General features: G+C 42.5%; 1 protein-coding gene across 3 annotated transcripts in view; it reads left to right on the top strand.

Moving 5' to 3' along the window:
- SV2B (synaptic vesicle glycoprotein 2B) overlaps positions 1 to 25,328 on the top strand; it is a 229,594-nt gene that overhangs the window by 116,346 nt on the left and 87,920 nt on the right. For all 3 annotated transcript variants that reach the window (XM_061158634.1, XM_061158633.1, XM_061158635.1), the window contains exon 2: positions 20,012 to 20,796. In XM_061158634.1, the coding sequence (XP_061014617.1) occupies positions 20,346 to 20,796 (451 nt within the window). In that variant the 5' untranslated portion in view covers positions 20,012 to 20,345. The remainder of the gene's footprint in view (positions 1 to 20,011; positions 20,797 to 25,328) is intronic.

Genomic DNA, 25,328 nt, shown 5'->3' with positions numbered 1-25,328 from the left:
TCTTGATGATGGCCACAGCAGTCTTCAAGCTTGTATTCAATTCTGCTATTGGTATGGCACTCTCAAATATTTGTTTCTTATCTTTAAGCTGTGCTTTCAACCAGCAGAATGATTTTTGAATCAAATCTATTTTGGGGAAGGAAAAAAGGTATATTTGAAATGCCCAGCGGGTTCTAATCTCTCTTCTTGCTCTGGGAGATGGACGTTCACCGGCAGTGAGACGTGTCTTTCAATGCTCCCTTAGATAAAAGCTCGTGCTGTGAGTGTCCAGGTAGATGTGGGCAGCACAGAGGGTGTCAATTTAATAGCTCTTACTTTTCTTTCCAAAAGAAATATTGCTTCTCAGGAAAAACAAAGCAAAAAAATTTTTTTCAAAGGGCTAGTTTAAAATGTACCCTTGCTGAACTTTGCTCAATGTCATGCGGCAGCCTGGATGGGAGAGGAAGGAGTCTGAAGGGAAAATGGATACATGTGTATATGTATGGCTGAGTTGCTCTGCTATGCACCTGAAACTGTCACAACATTGTTAATTGATTATACTCCAATATAAAATAAAATGTTTAAAAAAGAAATTAAAATCAACCACAACAAAACAGTAAAGAGAGCTGCATATCTATATGCAAATATAGGTATTTCACATCATTCTGTGGCAGAATAGTGAAAAAATAAAAAATGGGAAATATTTTAAAAAATAGAAATTAAAGTAAAATGAAATGTACCTACACTGCTTCATGCCTCAGCTTTGAGGTGTCAATGAGTCCAGCACCCTCTGCTGTCCCTCAAGGCCCTTCCTAACCTCACCTTACCTTCCTTTCCACATCTATCTCCAGCCATCCTCCCCAAGGCCTTCCAAGCTCCCTCTGGGCTCACTGGCCTCCATGGAGCTCCCATCATCAAAAAACCTGATGATACCAAAGGGAAGCAGAAAATGCCAGCCCCGGAGATGCCACTTTGGAATACTGATTATTTTGAATTAATGTTACTTAAGAAACTGCCAGTATAAGAAGGACACTTTGATCTTCCTTTGTTCCCCTGAAAACAGGAAATAAATCTCGCATGAAAAGTAGCTCCCCTGTACCAGGAGGGTACTGGGCATCCTTTTCGCAAGAAATGGGAAATTTAGCTCCGAGAAGGCTGTGTAAGCAAACCTTCTTATGTCTTAACTAATTTACTTCCCAAAGTCCAAACCCCTTTGTCACGTCAGTTCTTCACAGATTTGTTGTTTCTTTGTCTCAAGGCATAAACACTGCTTGCATTAGTCATCTCTTTGAGTCTCATATTTTTATGAGGCACCTGTACATATCAAATTAAATTTGTTTTTCTCCTGTTGACTTGTCTTATGGCAATTTAATCATTATGCCTGCCAAAGAACTGAGGGAAGAAGACACTGTTTTTCTGCCCCTATGTTACCCAAATTTGCTGTGTAATTTTGTCAGTCTGTGAGTTGACGTAGGGCACACATGTTCCTAAGTGAAATACGGGGATGTTTTCAGTTGTTGCTTAGAGTATATAGTCTTTGTTGAGTGTATTTAATTGTAAAGTAAAGTGGAATGGAGACTTCCCAGTGGTCCAGTGATTAAGACTCTACCTTCCAAATGCAGGGGGCACAGGTTTGATTTCAAGGGAACCAAGGCCCTACATGCTATGGGGTGTGACCAAAAAAAAAAAAAAAAAAACCACACCACCAACAACAGTAAAGTGGAATTGTGAAGGAGTGTTCTGTTACAGACTAGAGGAGACCTGGACTCCATGGGCCTGAGACAGTGGGGTCTGTGTTATCAGGCAGGCAGGCCCTCCCAGCAGTAGGTAGTCAGTAGACTTCTACATACATTTAATTTTTCATCAAACCAGCATTGGTTTCCAAGAGGTACCCATTTGGTAACACGAAAAGCAATAAGGGTGTCGGGGAGGAAGCTTGGTCAAGGTGGAAACTTTGAATCTTGACTCTCAAACTTAGCTGTGTGACCTTGGCACATGACTTGGACTCTCTGAGTCTGTTTTCTCATCTGTGGAATAGAAAAACAAGGGTAACTATCTTGTAGTGTGGTGAAATTGAAACAGAGATGATAGACTTGAAGTACTCAGGTAACAAAATGTTGCTTTCATTCTGCTTCCAAGGCAGTGTTTTCTTTCTCAGTGGTATTTGCCAATCTTGCATTCTTCGTGCATGGTCCTCAACTATAAGGGCAGACGTGGAGACACACACGGAGCAAACAGACATGTGGACACTCGTGGGTGAAGGAGAGAGTAGCCTGGAAACGCATACATTACCATGTGTAAAACAGATACAAGTGAGAATTTGTTGTGTGACGCAGGGGGTTCGACCCAGTGCTCTGTGACAACCTAGATGGGTGGGATGGGGTGAGAGATGGGAGGGAGATTCACGAGGGAGGGGACATGCGTATACCTGTGGCTCATTCATGTTGGTGTGTGGCGGAAACCAGCACAATATTGTAGAGCAATTGTCCTTTGATAGCTGTATTTTGTTCTGTATTTGTCAATATTGTACAATTAAAATCTTTGATAATTATTACTCAAGGACATTTCTATTTTATAAGTACTGTTCAATTGTCCTCACCAATAGAATGATAACTCAGGTGCATTCTTTCAGTACAACTTTATAAGTAATAGAAAAACAGAAACAGTGAAGACAATACAATATTAGGTTATTGATGTTTGATGATGATGATGAAGAAGTTGCTCAGTCGTGTCCAACTCTTTGCGATGCCATGGACTGTAGGAGCCTACCATGCTCCTCTGTCCACAGGATTTTCCAGGCAAAAGTACTAGAGTGGGTTGCCATTCCCTTCTCCAGGGGATCTTCCCAACCCAGGGATCGAACCCGGGTCTCCCACATTGTAGGCAGATGCTTTACTGCCTGAGCCACCAGGGAAGGCAAAGCTCTGAATCTAAGGCTTGTTTCACTCTGGTTAAAAAGGCAGTTTAACGAGTTAGCAAGCAGGTGATAGAGCTGTGCTGGCCCCCAAAGGAGACCTTTTCTTTGACAATTAAAAGGGATAGAAAAAAATATTAAAAATGCACTTTTTCTTTGTGCAATTAATGTTATTTAATGGTATGGTTGAACATCTATCTTTAAAAAATTTTTTATTTTATATTGGAGCATAGTTGATTAACAATATCATGTTAGTTTTGTGTATACAGCAAAGTGGTCCAGTTATGTGTATACTTGTATCTATTCTTTATCAAATTATTTTCCCATTTAGGTTGTTATGTTATACTGAACAGAGTTCCCTGTGAGATACAGTAGGTATATATGTTGATTATCCATTTTAAATATAGCAGTGTGTACATGTCCACCCCAAACCCTATCTATCCTTCTCCTTCCCTCCCCCCTGGTAACCATAAATTCATTCTCTAAGTCTGTGAGTCTGTTTCTGTTTTATAAATAAGTTCATATAAGCGATATCATGTGAGATTTGTTTTTCTCTGTCTTACTTCACTTAATATAATAATCTCCAGGTCCATCCGTGATGCTGCAAATGGAATTATTTCATTATTTTTAATGGTTGAGTAATATTCTATTGTATATATATTTGCCACATCTTCTTTATCCATTCATCTGGGATCTTTTGAAATCATATCAGATACCAAAGATACCAAAGGTAGCATCACCCACTCTGGGACCCTGGCCTTGGGAAACAGTCCTTTGGGAGTGTCAGGAAGGGGGCAATTTGCCTCTCAATTCTTCTTGAGTTCTTGTGGCTGGACTAGTAATAAAATTGTCACAAGACAGATGAAGAGGAGAAAAAAAACCACATTTTAAATTCATACATTTAGAGGTCTGGTAGAAATGAGACCTAAGAAGTGGCCAAAAGCAGGCAGCTTTTATACTTTTTAGACAAGGTAACAGTACATCTGGGAAGAATTGGCACAACAAAGAGACTTAGGTTTTAGGTGCTCAATCAGTGAAGAATCTAGAGTTTAGGCCTGGCGTCATCGATTAAAGAAGTAACAGGGTTTGTTCACGAATTCTCTGTGCCTGAATTCCCTGTCTCTGGCGATAAGGGTGTTCTCCTAAATCCAGATGTACCTTTCACATAAGAGATTTATTTCCTGCTTTCAAGGGGACTGCAGATGATCAACGTGTCCCTGCTGCACTGGCTGTTTCTTAAGTAAGTGCAATTCAAAGTAATCGACATGGAGTATTTTGAGGGAGCCACCCTGAGCCACAACAGGTGCAAAGTCACCATCCCTGGTGACTGCAGGGATGGGGGTCGGGGTTGGGGTCCCCGGGGGAGAGAAACTGGTCCAGAGTGATGGGGGGAGGTGGTCAGGACTCTAGCCAGAGGGTAGGGACTCAGGGTGGGGCTGCAGCAGAATGAGGTGCTAAAAACCTAGAGAATATTACTTCCAAGTCTGCGCATTTGCTGTTTGTAGGATGCGCTGAAGGCTCTTATTGTCCTTCTAGTTCTGTTATGCAGTGCTACAGAGGTTAGTGGGTATGTAGAAATGCATATTGTGTGTGCTCAGTCATGTCCGACTCTGCAACCCCATTGTCTGTAGCCTGCCAGGCTCCTCCGTCTGTGGAATTTTCCAGGCAAGAATACTGGAGTGGGTTGCCATTTCCTATTTCAGTAGAAATGCATATCTCTGTGTTATTCATTTATATAATAATAGCTGTTTTTATGGAGCTCTTTCTTGGTGGTAGGCACTGTACTGAGCTTTTTGAATCTATCAACTCATTTAATTCTCATAAAGACCCAATGAATAGGAACTCACTTTCTCTTCATTTCACACATGAGGAAACCAAAGCTTAAAGGTTAAATGGCTTGCTCAGATTCTCAGAGCTTGTGAGGAGCAGAACTAGAATCTGCAGATGTATGGCCAAGAATTTGCTTTACAATATCACAGCAAGGCAAGAAATACCTGTAAAAATGTTTTTCTTATTCAGATAACAGTAGGGTTGGTAAGATGGCGATGATCGGTCTTTGTTAGGGCTCCCTTCCCCACTCCATTGAACTATTTAAGTGTGTGTGTGAGTTGCTCAGCCGTGTCCAACTCTTTGCTACCCCATGGACTATATATAGCCCGCCAGGCTCCTCTGTCCTGAAATTCTCCAGGCAAGAATACTGGAGTGGATAGCCATTCCCTTTTCCAGGGGATCTCCTGGCCCAGGGATGGAGCCCAGTCTCCTGCATTGAAGGCAGATTCTTTACTATCTGAGTCACCAGGGGCTATGTAAGGCCTCCCCCCACCCCCCCGCCCAGATTGTGCAGATGCCTGGTTCTCGGTCCCTGGCTGAGCCACAGAGATTCTCCTGGTCCTTCCTGATATCAGTGTTGCCTGTGGGAGCAGGTCTTCTGCCTTCTGCTGGGCAGTTCTGGTTTGGATGGATTCAGTGGCACCATCCAACAATTCTTGATTTTTTTTTTTATTTTCACTGCATGAAACCATTTTTGCTGACCCTGGGGTGCAGGATTAATAGCCTCTATGGGCACCCACAGCCTACCCGTCATTCACAGTGCTGCCTGCCGAAGGGACAGGGCTCTGTCTTCTCTTAGGAAACTCATAGGCTCCTTCTCTGTGAGTGGCCCTCTCTCAGGGCTTCGCTATGTCCCCTACAAGTCATAGCACCAGCTCCTCTTGCCTTCTCCTTCTTCCAGGAGCTTTTAGTTTAGCTCCTGGAAGGGACTAATTGTCTTAAGACTTGGCTGAGGCCGTCTTTGGATTTGCTCTTGAATCTCAAACAAATTGTTAACCGCTTCCGGTGGTAAGAAGAGCATCAGCCAGACGTTCTTGACTTTGAGTGATCACAAGAACTACCTGGAGAGCTTGTTGATAAAACAGATTTCTGTCCCCCTTCTGTGTCAAAAGGTTTGGAATAGGATTGGAGAGTCTGTATTTACTTGGCAGCAAGTGATTCTCCTGGAGGTGGTTTGAGGGGTACCCTGTGAAAAACCCTGATTTGGCCTTAGAACACAGAGGAGCAGTTGGTTCAGTCACTCAGTCATGTCCAACTCTGCGACCCCATGGACTGCAGCACGCCAGGCTTCCCAGTCGATCACCAACTCCCGGAGCTTACTCAAACTCATGTCCATTGAGTTAGTGATGCCATCCAACCATCTCATCCTCTGCCACCCCCTTCTCCTCCTGCCTTCAATCGTTCCCAACATCAGGGGCTTTTACAATGAGTCAGTGCTTCAAATCAGCTGGCCAAAGTATTGGAGCTTCAGCTTCAGCATCAGTCCTTCCAATGAATATTCAGGACTGATCTCCTTTAGGATGGACTGGTTGGATCTGCTTGCAGTCCAAGGGACTCTCAAGAGTCTTCTCCAACACCACAGTTCAAAAGCAGCAATTCTTCAGCACTCAGCTTTCTTTATAGTTCAACTCTCACATCCATACATGACTACTGGAAAAACCATAGCTTTGACTAGATGGACCTTTGTTGGCAAAGTAATGTCTCTGCTTTTTAATATGCTGTCTAGGGTGGTCATAACTTTCCTTCCAAGGAGCAAGTGTCTTTTAATTTCATGACTGCAATCACTATCTGCAGAGATTTTGGAGCCCAAGAAAATAAACTCTGTTATTGTTTCCATTGTTTCCCCATCTATTTGCCGTGAAGGGATGGGACCAGATGCCATGATCTTAGTTTTCTGAATACTGAGTTTTAAGCCAACCCTTCCATTCTCCTCTTTCACTTTTATCAAGAGGCTCTTTAGTTCTTCTTCACTTTCTGCCATAAGGGTGGTGTCATTTGCATATTTGAGGTTATTGATATTTCCCCTGGCAATCTTGATTCCAGCTTGATATGTGCTTCATTCAGTCCAGCATTTCACATGATATACTCTGCATATAAGTTAAATAAGAGGGTGACAACATACAGCCTTGATGTACTCCTTTCCCGATTTGGAGCCAGTTGGCTCTTCCATGTCCAGTTCTAACTGTTGTTTCTTGACCTGCATACAGATTTCTCAGGAGGCAGGTCAGGTGGCCTGGTATTCCCATCTCTTTAAGAATTTTCCACAGTTTGTTGTGATCCACACAGTCAAAGGCTTTGGCATAGTCAATAAAGCAGAAAGAGATGTTTTTCTCGAACTCTCTTGCTTTTTTGATGATCCAACGGATGTTGGCAATTTGATCTCTGGTTTCTCTGCCTTTTCAAAATCCAGCTTGAACATCTGGACGTTCATGGTTTATGTACTGTTGAAGCCTGGCTTGGAGAATTTGGGGCATTACTTTGCTAGCATGTGAGATGAGTGCAATTGTGCGGTAGTTTGAGCATTCTTTGGCATTACCTTTCTTTGAGATTGGAATGAAAACTGACCTTTTCCAGTCCTGTGGCTACTGCTGAGTTTTCTAAGTTTGCTGGCATATTGAGTGTAGTACTTTCACAGCATCATCTTTCAGGATTTGAAATAGCTCAACTGGAATTCCATCACCTCCACTAGCTTTGTTTGTAGTGATGCTACCTAAGGCCCACTTGACTTCACATTCCAGGATGTCTGGCTCTAGGTGAGTGATCACACCATCGTGATTATCTGGGTTGTGAAGATCTTTTTTGTACAGTTCTTCTGTGTATTCTTGCCACCTCTCCTTAATATCTTCTGTTTTAGGTTGGTATTAGGTTCATACCATTTCTGTCCTTTATTGAGCCCATCTTTGCATGAAATGTTCCCTTGGTGTCTCTAATTTTCTTGAAGAGATCTCTAGTCTTTCCCATTCTATTGTTTTCCTCTATTTCTTTGCATTGATCAGTGAGGAAGGTTTTCTTATCTGAGAGAGAGAAAATTAACAGTTTAGGGATCACTAGGTAAACATTGATTGGGCTTCCCAGGTTGCTCAGTGGTGAAGAATCCACCTGCCAATGCAGGAGACACAGGAGACATGGGTTCAATCCCTGGGTTGGGAAGATCCCCTGGAAGAGGAAATGGCAACCCACTCCAGTATTATTGCCTGGAAAATCCCATGGACAGAGGAGCCTGGTGGGTTACAGTCCATGAGGTCACAAAGACTTGGACACTACTTAGTGATCGAGCACAAGCAGGCAGGTCAACTTTAACATCTTAATGGACCATCCCACCAGATAGTAATACACTTGTATAATATAAACACATATTTACAACATATAATGTGATGGAAACTATTGGCATAGTGATTTTAATATATGATTTACCAAGTATTCAACTACTATTACAGTGTGATCATCTACTATTATAGTGTGATCATTTTTTCTAAATAAATTCTTCAAAGCCTATAATTTTTTATATCACCATAATATTTAACTGTATAAGTATGCCAACATTTATTTTGTTGTTGTTTAATTGCTAAGTCACTTCCAACTCTTTGCAAACCCTTGGACTGTGGCCCGGCAGACTCCTCTGTCCATGGGATTTCCCAGGCAAGAGTACTGGGCACTGGTTGCCATTTCCTCCTCCGGGAGATCTTCCCAACCCAAGGACAGAACCTATGTCTCCTGCATTGACAGGAGTATTCTTTGCCACTGAACCACATAGCCCCTGTTGTTGTTTAATACACAGGGGTTGTTTTCCAGGCTTGATGTTCTAAATATTGCTTGGATTAGCACTCTTCTCCATAAATTGTTATTTTGCTTTTGTATTTAAAATGAAGAACCTCTCAACAGTCAAATTAAGGCTGATATTACTCTAAAGGATTTGATAGTACTTTAATATATTTGTTATTTCCCTCTAACTAAAAAGATCATGTGGTTTGATTCTTACTTAATAATAATTTCTCACACCTTGGAAACTCACTTTCTGTTTTAACACAATAGAATAGCAGGATGATTCAGCTAAGAGGAGAGAAGTACTTTTAATATCACACTAATGAGCTCATTCTGTTTTAAGTGGGACAGTGATTATTGGAAACCTCAGAGAAAACATCTTCCAATATCAGCCAGATTAAGTCTTGGTATTTTCTGCTCATAGAAGATATAAACTACTACAGAAACATCAAGCAGTGTATTTCAGGAAGCATCACAGGTGGTTAACACATATTTTATCTTCTATAGTTCATAACAAATAACTCAAGTTGTCCTTAGAACCATTGCATCCTGGGCCATCTCGACTGAGACCTTGGTGTCAATAAAAGGCCAGTAGGGAAGTAAAAGAGTAAATGACTCCTTATAAAATGTGGCATCTTCAGGATGTCTACTGATCAGACTTTTCTTTGATAAAGGTAAACCAGCTGGCCTATTTATAGCAAGGGCAGGGGAATTGTGGCCCATGGGCCGTTTTTGATTTGCTTTCTGGCAGGCTCTGAGTTAGGGCTTCCCAGGTGGTGCTAGTGGTAAAGAACCTGCCTGCCAATGCAGGAGATGTGAGAGACGCAGGTTTGATTCTTGGGTTGTGAAGGTCCCCTGGAGTAGGAAATGGCAACCACTCTAGTATTCTTGGAATACTATTCTGGAAAATTCCACAGACAGAGGAGCCTGATGGGCTATAGTCCATGGGGTCACAAAGAGTCAGATCCGATTGAGCACATGAGCAGATGTGTAACCTGTGATCTCTCTAACCTTCTAAGGCACTAAGTAACTGTTAACCTCCTTTATTGAGCAAATATTTTCAAGGACCTTCTGCAGACTCTGTAATTGGTGCTGGAGATGAAGAAGTTAGTAAAATCCAGCGCTTTATCTATCCTAGAATTGCTCACAATCTCTTGGTTGAAATACACAAACAATTACAGTATATCATATATACATATATATTATGTATATATGACAAGGCAGCCTGTCATTTAGACACATGGATCTGAATGCCTCACCCAGGGTCCCACCATGACTTGATGGCAGGCATACGACTATAGTTCACTTCCTATATCCAGGGGTCCAGTGGTCTTTCTCTTAAACAACTGACAATATTTTGTACTGAATCCTCCTGCCTTCTCTTTGGACTCACTATTGGCATGACCTGTACAATTAGGATGGGAAGTGAAGTAAGAGGTGTATACACCGCTAACTGACCCAGAGTATCTCATTGGTGCTCATCTGTGTACGACTGAGCGACTGAACTCAACTGAGTTTGCTGACCTTCCTATCTCTTGTTCATGTGAGATAGAATTACAGTAAGGTTCTAAATAACATTTTTCTCAGGCTTTACCCCTCTTTGCCTCAGTTCCCCCTTAATTCCTGCCAAACAGTTTCAGGAGTACCCAAGTCATCTCCTATGTTGGTACACTAGTCTTTCTAAGTGTAGGTTATCTACCATGTTCTTCTGCTCTGGGTCTTTGGGGTGAAAAGCCAATATCAGCTGAAGGGCACTGCTACTAACTCCTGCTAAAGAGGCCGACAAGTGTGCTCAATTTCCCAAGGGTGGTCTGAGTTTACTGGTATCTTTGCTAAGGGGACATCATCTGTTAATGTTGGCACCCAAGTAGCTACAGTCTGGGCTTTTAATGTACCACATTTGATTTGACTAAAGCTGGTGGAAAATCTTGAAAATATCTTTTCCTCTAGCTGTGGCCCGTTGGGCTACAACCAGGCTATTTTGTTGCTAATTCTCACTTCTAATGGGTCCTGCATGCAGATAGATTCTCGGATACTTGCCAAATGGTCTTTCAATACATGACAAAATCCTAAGTTGAATAAAGCTTAGATTCTAAGTACAAAATCAATATTTCACTATTTAGAAGAGTCTGCAGGTATGCTGAGTTGCTCAGTTGTGTCCAACTCTTTGTGACCCCATGGACTGTAGTTTGCTGGGCTCCTCTAACTATAAGATTTTCCAGGCAAGAAAACTGGAGCATGGTTGCCATTTCCTACTCTAGGGAATCTTCCCAACCCAGGGATTGAATCTGCTTCTTCTGCACTGGCAAGTGGATTCTTTACCACCAAGCCACCTGACAAGCCCCCTTAGAAGAGCCTATATTCCATAAATATTAATACAGGTTCCAAGAAAAAAGCGGTCCATAATCATGGGAAACGCTGGTTTCAATTAATTAAATCTTGTTAAATAGATTTTGGAAGGAAGAAAAAGGGAGAGAATAGCAGCTTTATTACATAATATACATTATAAAATTATTTAACATAATAGGGCTTCCCTAGTGGCTCAGAAGGTAAAGAATTCACCTGCAATGCAGGAGACCTGGATTTGATCTCTGGGTCTGGAAGATCCCCTGGAGAAGGGAATGGCTACCCACTCCAGTATTCTTGCCTAGAGAATTCCATGGACAGAGGAGCCTGGCAGGCTAAAGTACATGTGGTTGCAAAGAATCAGACATGACTGAGCAACTAATTTATTATATTTAATGTATCATTTATTATTAAAATACACATGATGTAAAATCCACTCATAGAGTAAATGATTTTTAGTAAATTTATAGAGTTGTGTAAGAACCATCACTATAATCCAGTTTTAGAATATTCCCAACACTCAACTTTCCTCAAATTTACTTACAGTCACTTGCCTCTCCCACCACTGGTCCCAGGCAGCCAATTATCTGCTTTCTGTCTCAATTTGCCAGTATGCTACTGGAGATCAGTGGAGAAATAACTTCAGAAAGAATGAAGAGACAGAGCCAAAGCAAAAACAACACCCAGTTGTGGATGTGACTGGTGATGGAAGTCAAGTCCGATGCTGTAAGGAGCAATATTGCATAGGAACCTGGAATGTTAGGTCCATGAATCCAGGCAAATTGGAAGTGGTCAAACAGGAGATGGCAAGAGTGAACATTGATATTTTAGGAATCAGTTAACAAAGATGGGCTGGAGTGGGTGAATATTACTCAGATGACCATTATGTCTACTACTGTGAGGAAGAATCCCTTAGAAGAAATGGGGTACCCATCATAGTCAACAAAGGTCTGAAATGTAGTACTTGGATGCAATCTCAAAAAATGACAGAATGATCTCTGTTTGTTTCCAAGGCAAACCATTCAATATCACAGTAATCCTAGTTTATGCCCTGGCCAGTAATGCTGAAGAAGCTGAAGTTGAATGGTTATATGAAGACCTACAAGACCTTCTAGAACTAACACCCAAAAAAGATGTCCTTTTCATTATGGGGGACTGTAATGCAAAAGTAGGAAGTCAAGAAACACCTGGAGTAACAGGCAAATTTGGCCTTGGGGTACAAAACAAAGCCGGTCAAAGGCTGACAGAGTTTTGCCAAGAGAACGCACTGGTCATAGCAAACACCCTCTTCCAACAACACAAGAGAAGACTCTACACATGGACATCACCAGATGGTCAATACCAAAATCGGATGATTATATTCTTTGCAGCCAAAGATGGAGAAGCTCTATATAGTCAGCAAAAACAAGACCGGAAGCTGACTGTGGCTCAGATCATAACTCCTTGTTGCCAAATTCAGACTTAAATTGAAGAAAGTAGGGAAGACCACTAGACCATTCAGGTGTGACCTAAATCAAATCCCTTATGACTATACAGTGGAAGTGAGAAATAATTTGAAGGGATTAGATCTGATGGACAGAGTGCCTGATGAACTATGGACAAGGTTCATGACATTGTACAGGAGGCAGTGATCAAGACCACCCTCAAGAAAAAGAAATGCAAAAAGGCTAAATGGCTGTCTGAGGAGGCCTTGCAAATAGCTGTGAAAAGAAGAGAAGTGAAAGGCAAAGGAGAAAAGGAAAGATACACCCATCTGAATGCAGAGTTCCAAAGAATAGCAAGGAGAGATAAGAAAGCTTTCCTCAGTGATCAGTGCAAAGAAATAGAGGGAAACAATAGAATGGGAAAGACTAGAGCTCTCTTCAAGAAAATTAGAGACACCAAGGGAACATTTCATGCAAAGATGAGCACAATAAAGGACAGAAATGGTATGGACCTAACAGAAGCAGAAGATATTAAGAAGAGGTGGCAAGAATACACAGAAGAACTGTACAAAAAAGATCTTCATGACCCAGATAACCACAATGGTGTGATCATTCACCTAGAGCCAGACATCCTGGAATGTGAAGTCAAGTGGGCCTTAGGTAGCATCACTACAAACAAAGCTAGTGGAGGTGATGGAATTCCTGCTGAGCTCTTTCAAATCCTAAAAGATGATGCTGTGAAAGTACTACACTCAAAATACCAGCAAACTTAGAAAACTCAGCAGTAGCCACAGGACTGGAAAAGGTCAGTTTTCATTCCAATCTCAAAGAAAGGTAATGCTAAAGAATGCTCAAACTACCGCACAATTGCACTCATCTCACACCTTAGCAAAGAAATGATCAAAATTTTCCAGGCCAGACTTCAACAGTACATGAACTGTAAACTTCCAGATATTCTAGCTGGATTTTGAAAAGGCAGAGGAACCAGAGATCAAATTGCCAACATCCGTTGGATAAAAAGCAAGAGAGTTCGAGAAAAACATCTCTTTCTGCTTTATTGACTATGCCAAAGCCTTTGACTGTGTGGATCACAACAAACTGTGGAAAATTCTTAAAGTGATGGGAATACCTGACCACCTGACCTGCCTCTTGAGAGATCTGTATGCAGTTCAGAAAGCAACAGTTAGAACTGGACATGGAACAACAGACTGGTTCCAAATCAAGAAAGGAGTATGTTAAGGCTGTATATTGTCACCCTGCTTATTTAACTTATATTCAGAGTACATCATGTGAAATGCTAGACTGGATGAAGCACAAGCTGGAATCAAGTGTACCGGGAGAAATATCAATAACCTCAGATATGCAAATGACACCACCTTATGGCAGAAAGTGAAGAAGAACTAAAGAGCCTCTTGATGAAAGTGAAAGAGGAGAGTGAAAAAGTTGGCTTAAAGCTCAACATTCAGAAAACTAAGATCATGGCATCCGGTCCCATCATTTCATGGCAAATAGATGGGGAAACAATGGAAACAGTGACAGACTTTATTTTTCTGGGCTCCAAAATCACTGCAGATGGTGACTGTAGCCATGAAATTAAAAGATGCTTGCTCCTTGGCAGAAAAGCTATGACCAACCTAGACAGCATATTAAAAAGCAGAGACTTAGTTTGCCAACAAAGGTCCATGCAGTCAAAGCTATGATTTTTCCAGTAGTCATGTATGAATGTGACAGTTGGACTATAAAGAAAGCTGAGCGCTATAGAATTGATGATTTTGAACTGTGGTGTTGGAGAAGACTCTTGAGAGTCCCCTGGACTGCAAGGATATCCAACCAGTCAATCCCAAAGAAAATCAGTCCTGAATATTCATTGGAAGGACTGATGCTGAAGCTGAATCTCCAATACTTTGGCACCTGATGAGAAGAACTGACTCATTGGAAAAGATCCTGGTACTGGGAAAGATTGAAGGCGGGGTAAGAAGGGGACGACAGAGGATGAGATGGTTGGATGATATTACCAACTCAATGGACATGAGTTTGATCCAGCTCCGGGAGTTGGTGATGGACAGGGAAGCCTGGCGTGCTGCAGTCCATGGGGTCTCAAAGAGTTGGACATGACTGAACCACTGAACTGAACTGAAATTTGCCTGTTCTGGAGATTTCATATAATGGAGTCACACACTACATGGCCCTTTGTGTTTGCTTTCTTTTAATTGGTGTAATGTTTCTGAGTTTCCTCCATGTTGTGATATGTGCCAACAGTGTTTTTCCTTTTTTCTTTCTGGTTATTATTCCATTGCATCGATAGAATACCTTTTGTTCATCCCTCATTATTTGATGGGCATTTGTATTGTTCCCAGTTTGGGGTTGTTATAAGTTATGCTGTTGTTAAAATTCATGCATTAGTCTTTTTGTGGGCATTATGTCTTAACTTTTCTTGGGTAGATTCTTAGAATGGAATAGACTGGTTGTTTGGTAAGCATATGTTGAACATTTTAAGAAACTGCCAATCTGTTTTCCAAAGTGGCTGAATCATTTTTCATTCCTACCAGCAATGTATGAGGGTTCTAGTTCTAGTTCAACACATGCAAGCTAAGGCTTGCTGTCATTTGTCTGTTGATTGGAGCAATTCTAATGCGTGTGTGGTGGTAGCTCATTGTGGTGTGAAATGGGTTTTTATGCAGGTCTTCTCACAGCTTTTAACATAGCCACGTGAATTACTAGTCTCTGAAAGAAAACGGTGAATAGAGTATACACAATGTTTCTAAACTTATTTTCTCTTGAAATTCTTTTTCCCCTTTAAATGAGCATATTAAAAGGCCTAATGTTCTACAGAACACATTTTGGGAAGCATTATATCATTTGATTGTAATATTATTTTTAGCTTTGTTCTCTGTGATGTTTAATTATGAACAAGTGTTTACCACAGGATAATTTAGAATCAGGTGGCATAGATGCAGAGGTTAATAGAATGTAAGAGTTAAAGGAGGATGCTTAAGAGATTTGTGCTGGGCTGTTTTTGAGAAGCAGTGGTTTTCTTGAATAACTAAATGTCTGTTTTTCTCTGTACTTGGTTCCCTAGCCCAGTCCAGATGGGCCTCAGATCTCAAGTGGAGCTCAGCAAAGCTGAAGCTGACATCCTGGCTACATTTTCCTTATCAGTGCTCAGATAATAATCATAACAACAATGATAATAAAAAATCAAATTTATGTTGATCACATCTGTGCCAGGCCCGGTGCTAAGCAGTCTTCATGAATTATCTTCTCAAATCCCCAGTGTGGGTACTAGTATTGCGGCCACTTTACAGAGGAGTAACCTGAGGCACAGAGTGACCAGTAGATTGCACACAGGTGGCAGGAGGTGGCAGAGTCAGGATCTGAACCTGGGGCCTTGGCACTTGGGCTGTGCTCTTGAACCACTCTGCTACATATATCCTGCATGCATGCTTGCTAAGTCGCTTCAGTTGTGTTTGACTCTGTGAGACCCTCGGGACTGTAGCCCACCAGGCTCTGTCCATGCGATTTCCTAGGCAAGAATACTGAAGTGGGTTGCTATTTCCTTTTCCAGGGGATCTTCCCAACCCAGGGATCGAACCTGTATCTCTTGTGTCTCCTGCATTGGCAGGTGGGTTCTTTACCACTAGTGCTGCCTGGGAAGCCTGGTATATATCCTACCACCGTCCTGGTGGCTCAGCTGGTAAAAAAATCTGACTGTAGTGTGGGAGACCTGAGTTTGATCCCTGGCTTGGGAAGATCCCCCAGAGAAGGGAATGGCTACCCACTCCAGTATTCTTGCCTGGAGAATTCCATGGACTGTATAGTTCATGGGGTCGTAAAGAGTCAGACATGACTGAGTGACTTTCACTTCACCTTCCAAAAAGGCGGATCAGCCTGAAAGAAGATTTTTGCTTGTCTTAACTGCACAGCAGTTGTAGGATTTCCAGTCCAGAATTTGCCTCCCTAGAGTCATCATCATCCCAGTTGCCCTTGCTGTTCCTTGTCACCTGTCAGGAAATACAATCACTTGTTCTCCTGTGAACGTCTCCCTGTGTTTGTTCTTCTCTTCCTGTCTCAAGGCCACCTCCTTTATCCAGGCCTAACCTGAGCTATTCACACGCACACACACACACACACACACACACACACACACATACACACATGAAAACTTCTACCTGGTTTCGTTGTCTCTGGGTTTTCCCTTAAAAATCAGGACTTGCATCCCCCCCAGCAACATCTTTCCAGGTCCCCGCTCTACATGACACACCACTCTTACTTCAGCAACCACCTTCAAGGCTCCTTTTGCTCAAAGGATAATTCCCAGTCCCTGAGCAGGCATTCAGACTGGCTGCTATTTCCCTCCCCAGTCTATCTCCCGTGAATGCCCCCTTTTGGGTCCTCCAGTGTGGGCAGAGCTTCATTGCTGCCCGAACAAGTGAAGCCATGCCTAGCTCTGCGCCCCTGCCTCGCCCTGTCCTCCAGCCGGCAGTGCCCTCCTCTCTGTTGTCTGCTTCCCTGAGCGCTTGGCAGCCCTCGGAAGTCCCCCAACCCCTAGGATGCGATTTCAGCAGAACTCAGCCTATGGCGATCCCTCCCTTCTCTGAATCCCCTGAGAGAATGACAACCTGGGACAATGGTCATCTGTCCAGCCTCTTCCGCCTCAGTCTTATTTATTGTAAACTGAGTGTAAAAACAGCCCCTGCTTCATAGGGTTCTTGCCCTGGTTGGAAGATACTACAAAACTTAGCACTGTACCTGGGTCAAAGCCGCAAAGCCTCCCATAAGTGAAAGATAATGTTATTGATAATCAGGATTGTCATTATGATGCATGATGCTTTGTGTTGTTTGACTGTCTCATGAGGGGTAGACCTCTTGAGAGTGGGGATCAAGTCGTGTGCATTGCCTAATGCACTGCCTTGAGCACCAAGGATCCTGGGGAATGTTTGTTGAGAATGGGCAAACAATCTTGAACCTGGGAATCAGAAGGTCAGTGTCAGTCCTAGCTCTGCAGGCAACTCCATGTGTGACCTTGACTTGGTCCCTTGGACCCCCGGTCTCTTCCACTGTGTATCATCCCTAACATGCTCTTTGAGGCTGGCTTCAAATCCAAGCCCTGATATTGATCCCCTGTGTTACTTTGGGCACATTCTGAATCCTCTTCATCCTCCATGTCTTCATCTGTGAGATGGAGAGAACAGCACTGCTTCTTTATTGGCTGTGAGGATAATGAGATACTGCTGGTTACATGCTTATCTTAGTAGCTGCTCTTCTGGTTGCTTTATTATTATTGTTTAGCTGATAAACACTAGACTTGCTAATGTTTTCGAATGTATGTATTTCCTGGTGTTGCCATAACAAAGTACTATACATTGAATGGCTTAAACAAAGAAGTTGATGGTATCAAAGTGCCACAGTCTAGAAATCCAAAATCAAGGTGCTGGTTTTAATCAGCCCTGATGAGGGGGCTTGGTTCCTTCGAGGGCTGTGAGCTATGTCTTTCTCCTACCTTCTGGTGGCCTCAGGCATCCCTTGTCTTGTTAGTGGTACCCTTCCTGTGTCTGCAGCATCTTCTCTATGCGTGTCTGTCTCCACATCTAGATTTCCCCCTTTAATAAGGTCACCAGTCATCTTGGATTATTGGCCACCCTAATGACCTGATTTTAACTTGATTACCTCTGTAACGATGTAGTTCCTAAAAAGGTCATATTATGAGGTTCTGGAAGTTAGGGTTTCAGTATACCATTTTTTCCCAACTCAACCCATAACAGAGAAAACGATTAATTATTGTATTCTCTAGAAAATACTTTGCTGAAAAAATGAGTTGGCATTTCTCAATGAAAGAGGGAAAAACCCACAACACTTGACAGCAAGTCTTCCCGACTCCACGACACCCGACATTCACAGCGGTCCATTTAACTGGATATGATGAGCAGAATTCATTTTGACAAAGATCTGCCTCTTTCCACAAAGTGAGTCCCAGGACCTTTGCCCCGAGTGGTATTTCCCACACGTGCTTTTGGAATTGCATATCTATCATTTTTGGTTCATGACATTTTTGCAGAACCCCCAGGATGAAAATAGCACACCAGATCTCAGGCAGTTGGCATCCTCTCTCCATTTTTTATAGCACTCTGCTAAGCTCTCATGCTGTTTACATGTGATTTATATTCCTCCTGTGGTCCTAAACAGATATAATAAAAACAGATTTAGAATATTAATTTGACATGGTTCAGTCTGGCATGGTCTAATACAAATTTATTTATCTGTAAGATAAAGATACAGACACAGTTTTCTTCTCTTTCTCATCGTTGTAGGAATTAGGGATAAAGGATGTGGTACATTTAGCACAATTTCTGGTGCCCAGGGTACATCGTTAAATGGTGGTTCCAGACTTAGTGAGCACTGGGGTTATATAGACGTGATTAGGACAGGGTCTGCTGGACTTCGCTGGTGGTTCAAATGGTGAAGAATCTGCCTGCACCGTGGGAGACCTGGTTCATCCCTGGGTGGAGAAGATACCCTGGAGAAGGGAATGATTACCCACTCCGGTATTGTTGTCTTGAGAATTCCACGGGTAGAGGAGCCTGGCAGGCTACAGTCCATGGGGTTGCAAAGAGTCAGGCATAATTGAGCGATGGAGCATGCGTACATGCACGCAATAATATTTCACTGCTGGGCGTGGAAATCAACAGATGGACCCAGTGATTGGAATTGGGAAACAAGGTAAGGTCTTGGGTCTGACAATCCCGGGTCCTGGTTCCCAGAACTGGAGCTAGGAAGAAAAAAGAGCAAAATAACATCAAGGTTTAAACAGTGTTGATCTATTAGAAATGGATAACCAACAAAGTCCTACTGTCTAGCACAGGGAAACCTGCTCAATGTTATGTGGCAGCCTGGACGGGAGGGGAGTCTGGGGGAGAATGGATGCATTTGTGTATATGGATGAGTCTCTTTCCTGTCCACCTGAAACTATAATATTGTTAATCGGCTATACTCCAGTGTGAAATAAAAAGTTTTAAAAAGGCTTAAAGAGTGCTTACCAAGCGAGTCTGACACTATCCTGAGCACTTTAAGCACAACCTCATGAGTTAAGTACTATTGATTATCTCCAGTTTACAGATGAGAAAATCGAGGCTCAGAAACATGTGCATGATCACACAGCCACTACACAGCAGGATCGAATTTCAGACACAAGCTCTCTGACTCTAGGTCTTCAGCAACTGTTCTTACCTATTTAAGGCAAGAGCAATGACATCAGAGTAGCCCTGGAACCACAATGCTGAGTATCAAAAGTGAGCTGAGCCGTGGGAAAAATGGTCCTAGATATTTCTTAGCCATACATTTCTAGGTATAAAATTGCACAGACACTTCTTGACAGTTAGAAAAGCTGGTCTTCTCATAACAGAAGCTGAGCTGTAATAAACCTGCCCTGTTGCCAAAAGCTTGATTAATTCTAACAGAAAATCCATAACACAAAATCATCTTGTATTGAAAAACCTCTTGCCCACTTTACATTTCATTCTTGTATTAATATAAGACTTGACTCCTTTCATGGGTTAATCAATGCTTCCAAGGGCTCTCTGACCACTGATCTTTCTCACTGATTTGAGGCTCATTCATTTGATATGAATCTGATGTCTAATCCAGTTGTCCTCCACCTTACACATGAAGCCTTGGCACTAATAAATGTATTTGTTCAGTTCTGAGAGTAATTTGCCAGAATTTCTACATTTCATAACAGTGTTTTCTTTTTTCACTCCAGAGCATAACCTTCAGTAGCAGAACAAATCAGGCCAGTCAGCAAGCTGCCAAGTGCTGTGGGCTCCTTGTCAAGGAGAACAGCTGGACCCATTTCTAATCAACGTTCAACACACCAACTTTGGATTGCTGAAGGAGACCAGGCCAGACTTTGAAACTTTCCAAAGACTTCCAATAGCCCCTGAATGCAAAAGACAAAGGGTGTCACTTTCACCCAAGAAATCTACATTTAAACCTCTGTACCTAGCATGGATGATGGTTATTGAAACAGCCCAAACCTCTGTCACAGTGAAAGGAATATAGCTCAAGAGGCAAGCAGGCAGTCCCAGAACTGAGGAATGGATGACTACAAATATCAGGACAACTATGAGGGCTATGCCCCCACTGATGGCTACTATCGTGGCAATGAGTCCAATCCAGACGAGGATGCCCAGAGCGACGTTACGGAAGGCCACGATGAGGAAGACGAGATCTACGAAGGCGAGTACCAGGGCATCCCTCACCCGGATGACGTCAAGGCCAAGCAGGCCAAGACGGCGCCCTCCAGGGCAGATGGTCTTCGGGGCCAGGCAGACCTGCTGGCCGAGCGGATGGAAGACGAGGAGCAGCTGGCGCACCAGTACGAGACCATCATTGATGAGTGTGGCCATGGACGCTTCCAGTGGACCCTCTTTTTTGTTTTGGGTTTGGCCCTGATGGCTGACGGGGTGGAAGTGTTCGTGGTGAGTTTTGCCCTGCCCAGTGCCGAGAAGGACATGTGTCTCTCTAGTTCCAAGAAAGGAATGCTTGGTAAGTAGAAATTTTCAGAGCTCATTCTCTTTGTGGCGTGAAAATCTGAAGTGGGAAAGAGCGGTATAATTTGTATAGCACCTGTCACTCTTAGGTGTCTTAAATCTACCATAATGTCCTTGCAGCACTATCATGTTACATCCATTTTTATCTCAGAGAATTTAATAGGCACAGGTTTACAAAGCTGATAGATACTGGAGCTTAGGTTCCTACTGAGAACTGTCTGACTCTCAAGACTTTAGTTCTTTTTTCCAAGTCTTTTTTTAAAAAAAAATTGAAGTATGGCTGATGTACAGTATTATATAAGTTACAGTCATACAAATAGGGATTCACAAATTTTAAAGGTTATGCTTCCTTTTCCTCCGCCCCAAGAGTCTGATTTCTCTCTTCTTCATATTAAATCTCTTTCGTATCCAAATAACAAATTTGTTTTTTTTTGTGTGTGTGTTTCTTCCACTTAATCCTCCTCTCTGTGACTTTCCAGAATCCATTAGCATCCGCTCCTGGTTTCTCTTGTATATAAGAGTTAGTGGGCTGAATGCCCGTGTGTCTTGGCGATAAATGCTGGGCTGAGCCACCCGCAGAGCCCCTGCAGGCTGTTGGGAGCCACACTGTGAAGCACAGATGGAGTCCGTGGGATGGAGGATGGGAGCTTGGCAAATCCTTGATGAGACTAGCACCATCAGAGCCAGACTTCAGTTATCAGGGCTTGAGGCACAGAGAATTTTGTGAAGTTAGAGAGAGTGTGGGCTTAAATAGTGTGGCATAGAAGAGATTCATCAAAATATAGACAGGGCTTGTCTTGGACATTAAATGTCCTGCAAAACATATTCATTCTCTAAATTCACAACCTCATGAGTTAAGTACTATTGATTATCTCCAGTTTACAGATACAATTGATTCTTGAGCAAACGTACAGTTTCAGAGAGCTTACCGTGAGTCAGGTTCTTACTCAAGACCGAGACACTTTAATACTTATGACCCTCAGGAACTCAAAATCCATCCAGTTCATTACTTCAACAGATATTTCTTGTTTGTGTACCATGTTTTAGTCTTTCTGCTCCAGCACTGGAGGAAAAATATTGAACAAGGTAGATGTCCTTGCCTCTCAAAGAACTTATATAAAGTAGGACAAACAGGCATTAACAGAGAATTATTTGATTATGGTAGGGATGCATGCTTTCAAACATTTTGAGTCATTCTGGCCCCACTGCCTGCTTTAGAGCAGGGATTGACAAACATTTTCTCTACAGGTCTAGATGGTCTCTGTGGCTACTACTCAACTCTGCCTCTAGCACAAAAGAAGCCATAGACAATATGCAAACAAATGGGCATAACTGTGTTCCAATAAAACTTTATTTAGAAAAAATGTAGCAGGCTGAATGTAGCCTGTGGGTTTTAGTTCATTGGCCCCTGATTTACAGCCACAATAAATAGGACTAGGATATAAAATGGAGAAAATATCTGCATAAAGAACTGTCCCTGGAGGCTTTTAAAAATGGTTTTATAGACTCACAGATGTAGTAAATAGATTTGTGGTTGCCAAAGGGAAGTGGGGGTAGGGGAGGGAAGAAATGGGAGTCTGGGATTAGCAGAGGCAAACTGTTATATATAGGATGGATACGCAGTAAGGTCAAACAGGGAACTATATTCAATATTCTGTGATAAGCTATAATGGAAAATAATATGAAAAAACACCTATCTATATATATAGAGAGACCTATATATTTGAATCACTTTGCTGAATAGAAGAAATTTACACAACATTGTAAATCAGCTATACTTCAATAAAATTTTTAAAAAAAGAAGCATAGAGGCCAATATCCCTAATGAATATAAATGTAAAAAAAAATCAACCTTAAAGAAGTAAATTCTAACACAAGCTACAACATGGATGGAACGAGTTACACTAAATGAAATAAAACACACACACCCACGTTTTTTATTTACTCCTGTTTAATTAAAGTTAAAGGGACCTTTAAAATTATGAGATCTCTGTGATATATGGCTATCAGGGAACCAAAAGAGACCAAGTTCATACAAACAAAAGAAATGACTCAAGAAGCAAGATGTCACCCAGAGGTTTTTTTTTTTAATTATTTTAAAATAATAAAAAATTATTATTATTTTCATCAGCAAAATTCTGCTGTCTCTTCAAGTTTCAATGGACTTTTTTAAAAGGGCAAAAACAAAATGAATCCCAACCCCCTGACCAAGTGAAACGGTTGCCTGTTGATCTAAACATTTCCAAGACCATTATTTTGTTTTGTGGTATTCTCAACTGAAACCCTAGATTCCTATTAGCTCAAATTGGTGTGTCGGTAATGATTTCATGCCCTCTTGGTCTCTCCACTAGCCTGGTACCCGACAACCTCATTAAGAGCCAGCTCCCGGGGCAAATGCTGGGAATTGAAAAAACACAGTCCCAATCTGGAGGACCCACGCTTGTGAAGTTTTGCTTTCAGTGTTTATGATAAAGATGCTATGACTCAGTCCAAGAGGGTCAGGCAGACCCCTGACAGAGATGGACTCCCAAATGCACTTTTGGGGCCCCCTTAATGGATGCAGCGGGGTGGGTGACTGGAGAGTCTCATCAGGCTGGCTTCTCCACGCGTTGTCTCATGTTAGCTTCATAGTCACCACGGTGCTTATAGGCATTTTTATCCCATTTGTACATATCAGGGAGCAGACTCAGCGAGCTGTATTCGATGGCACATAGTAATTGCTGGAGCTGGAATTTCAACCCAGGTCTTTCTGATTTTAGGGTCTGCTCATTCTGCTACACCATACAGCCTTTCTTTCATGCATAGTCTTTAGGAAGGAGGTCATGCCGTGGGGCAGACTTCTCTCTAGTTATCAGGCACCCCATAGGGTACCTGAATACCATGAATTGCTTCCAACAGAGAGGTAGCATGGTGTGGGGGAAGGCTGCCAGTGTGGACACTGGTGTCCGTCAACAAGGTTTTGGCAACTGGCTTTGTCATTTATCTTTCTTGGCAAGTGACCTTGGGCAAGTCATCACTTCTTTAATGATCAGTTTTCCTATATATGGAATAGGGTAATGATATATCTGTTGTGAGGATTATATGCGATAAAGCTGGTAAGGTCCATGCCCACTAAACTACTGTTAGTTCTTGTTCAGTTCAGTTCAATTCAGTCGCTCAGTTGTGTCTGACTCTTTGCGACCCCATGAATTGCAGCAAGCCAGGCCTCCCTGTCCATCACCAACTCCCGGAGCTTACTCAAACCCATGTCTATCAAGTTGGTGATGCCATCCAGCCATCTCATCCTCTGTCATCCCCTTCTCCTCCCAGCATCAGGGTCTTTTCCAGTGAGTCAACTCTTCATATCAGGTGGCCAAAGTACTGGAGTTTCAGCTTCAGCATCAGTCCTTCCAATGAACACCCAGGACTGATCTCCTTTAGGATGGACTGGTTGGATCTCCTTGCAGTCCAAGGGACTCTCAGGAGTCTTCTCCAACACCACAGTTCAAAAGCATCAATTCTTCTGTGCTCAGCTTTCTTCACAGTCCAGCTCTCACATCCATACATAGTTCTTGTTACTTTGTATTATTACCGTCTCCCTGCAGCATTTATAGTGAGTTACAGTTCCCTGGTGGCTCAGTGGTAAAGAATCTGCCTGCCAATGCAGGAGACGCAGGAGACATGGGTTCAATCCCTGGGCTGGAAAGATCCCCTGGAGAAGGAAATGGCAACCCACTCCAGTACTCTTGCCTGGGAAATCCCATGGACAGAGGAGCCTGGTGGGCTACAGTCCATGGGGTCACAAGGAGTCAGACAAGACTGAGCGACTGAGCACAGTTGCACTGAGATCACGGAACAGCCTGGATCCTGCAGCCAAGTGGACCCTGCCTCCTCCAATTCTTAGGAGAGTGACTTTGGGAATTATTAGCTTCTCTGCGTTCAGTTTCCTTCTCTGCAAAATAGAGCCCCTAAGGATGTCTTGCTTCATAGACTTTTTGAGGACTAAATGAGTTTAATGCATTTAACTTGCCTGAGACAGTGGCTGCCCATCATAGGTGCTCAGATATTTTAATTATTATTGCTAAAGTTGTTTATTTCTTTTTTTTTTTTTAAATCAACACATTCTAAGAAATAATTGTGCTTAGTCGCTCAGTTGTGTCCAACTCTTTGTGACCCCATGGACTATAGCCTGCCAGGCTCCTCTGTCCGTGGGGTTTATTTATTATTTATTTGGACTGCTCTGGGTCATAGCTGAGACTTGAGGGATTTTCTTTGCAGCCACGGGATCTTCCATCTTCCTGGTGGCATGTGGGATCTTTAGCTGTGGCATGTGAGGTCTCGTTCTCCTACCAGGAATCAAACCCAGGCCCCCTTCATTGGGAGTGCAGTCTTACCCAGTGGACCACCAAGGCAGTCCCTGTTGAGGTTGCTGTCGTTACTAAGTTGATGGCTTGATCATGGTGACTCACTCAAATTCACGACGCAATTTTCTCAGGTGACATTAAACATTCCTTTCACCCAAAATTATTTATAGTAGGCTTTTAAGGT

This window comes from Dama dama, chromosome 13 (genome assembly GCF_033118175.1).
Source record: "Dama dama isolate Ldn47 chromosome 13, ASM3311817v1, whole genome shotgun sequence".
In the NCBI taxonomy this organism is placed as follows: domain Eukaryota; kingdom Metazoa; phylum Chordata; class Mammalia; order Artiodactyla; family Cervidae; genus Dama; species Dama dama.
This window is presented reverse-complemented; position numbering and strand designations above follow the sequence as displayed.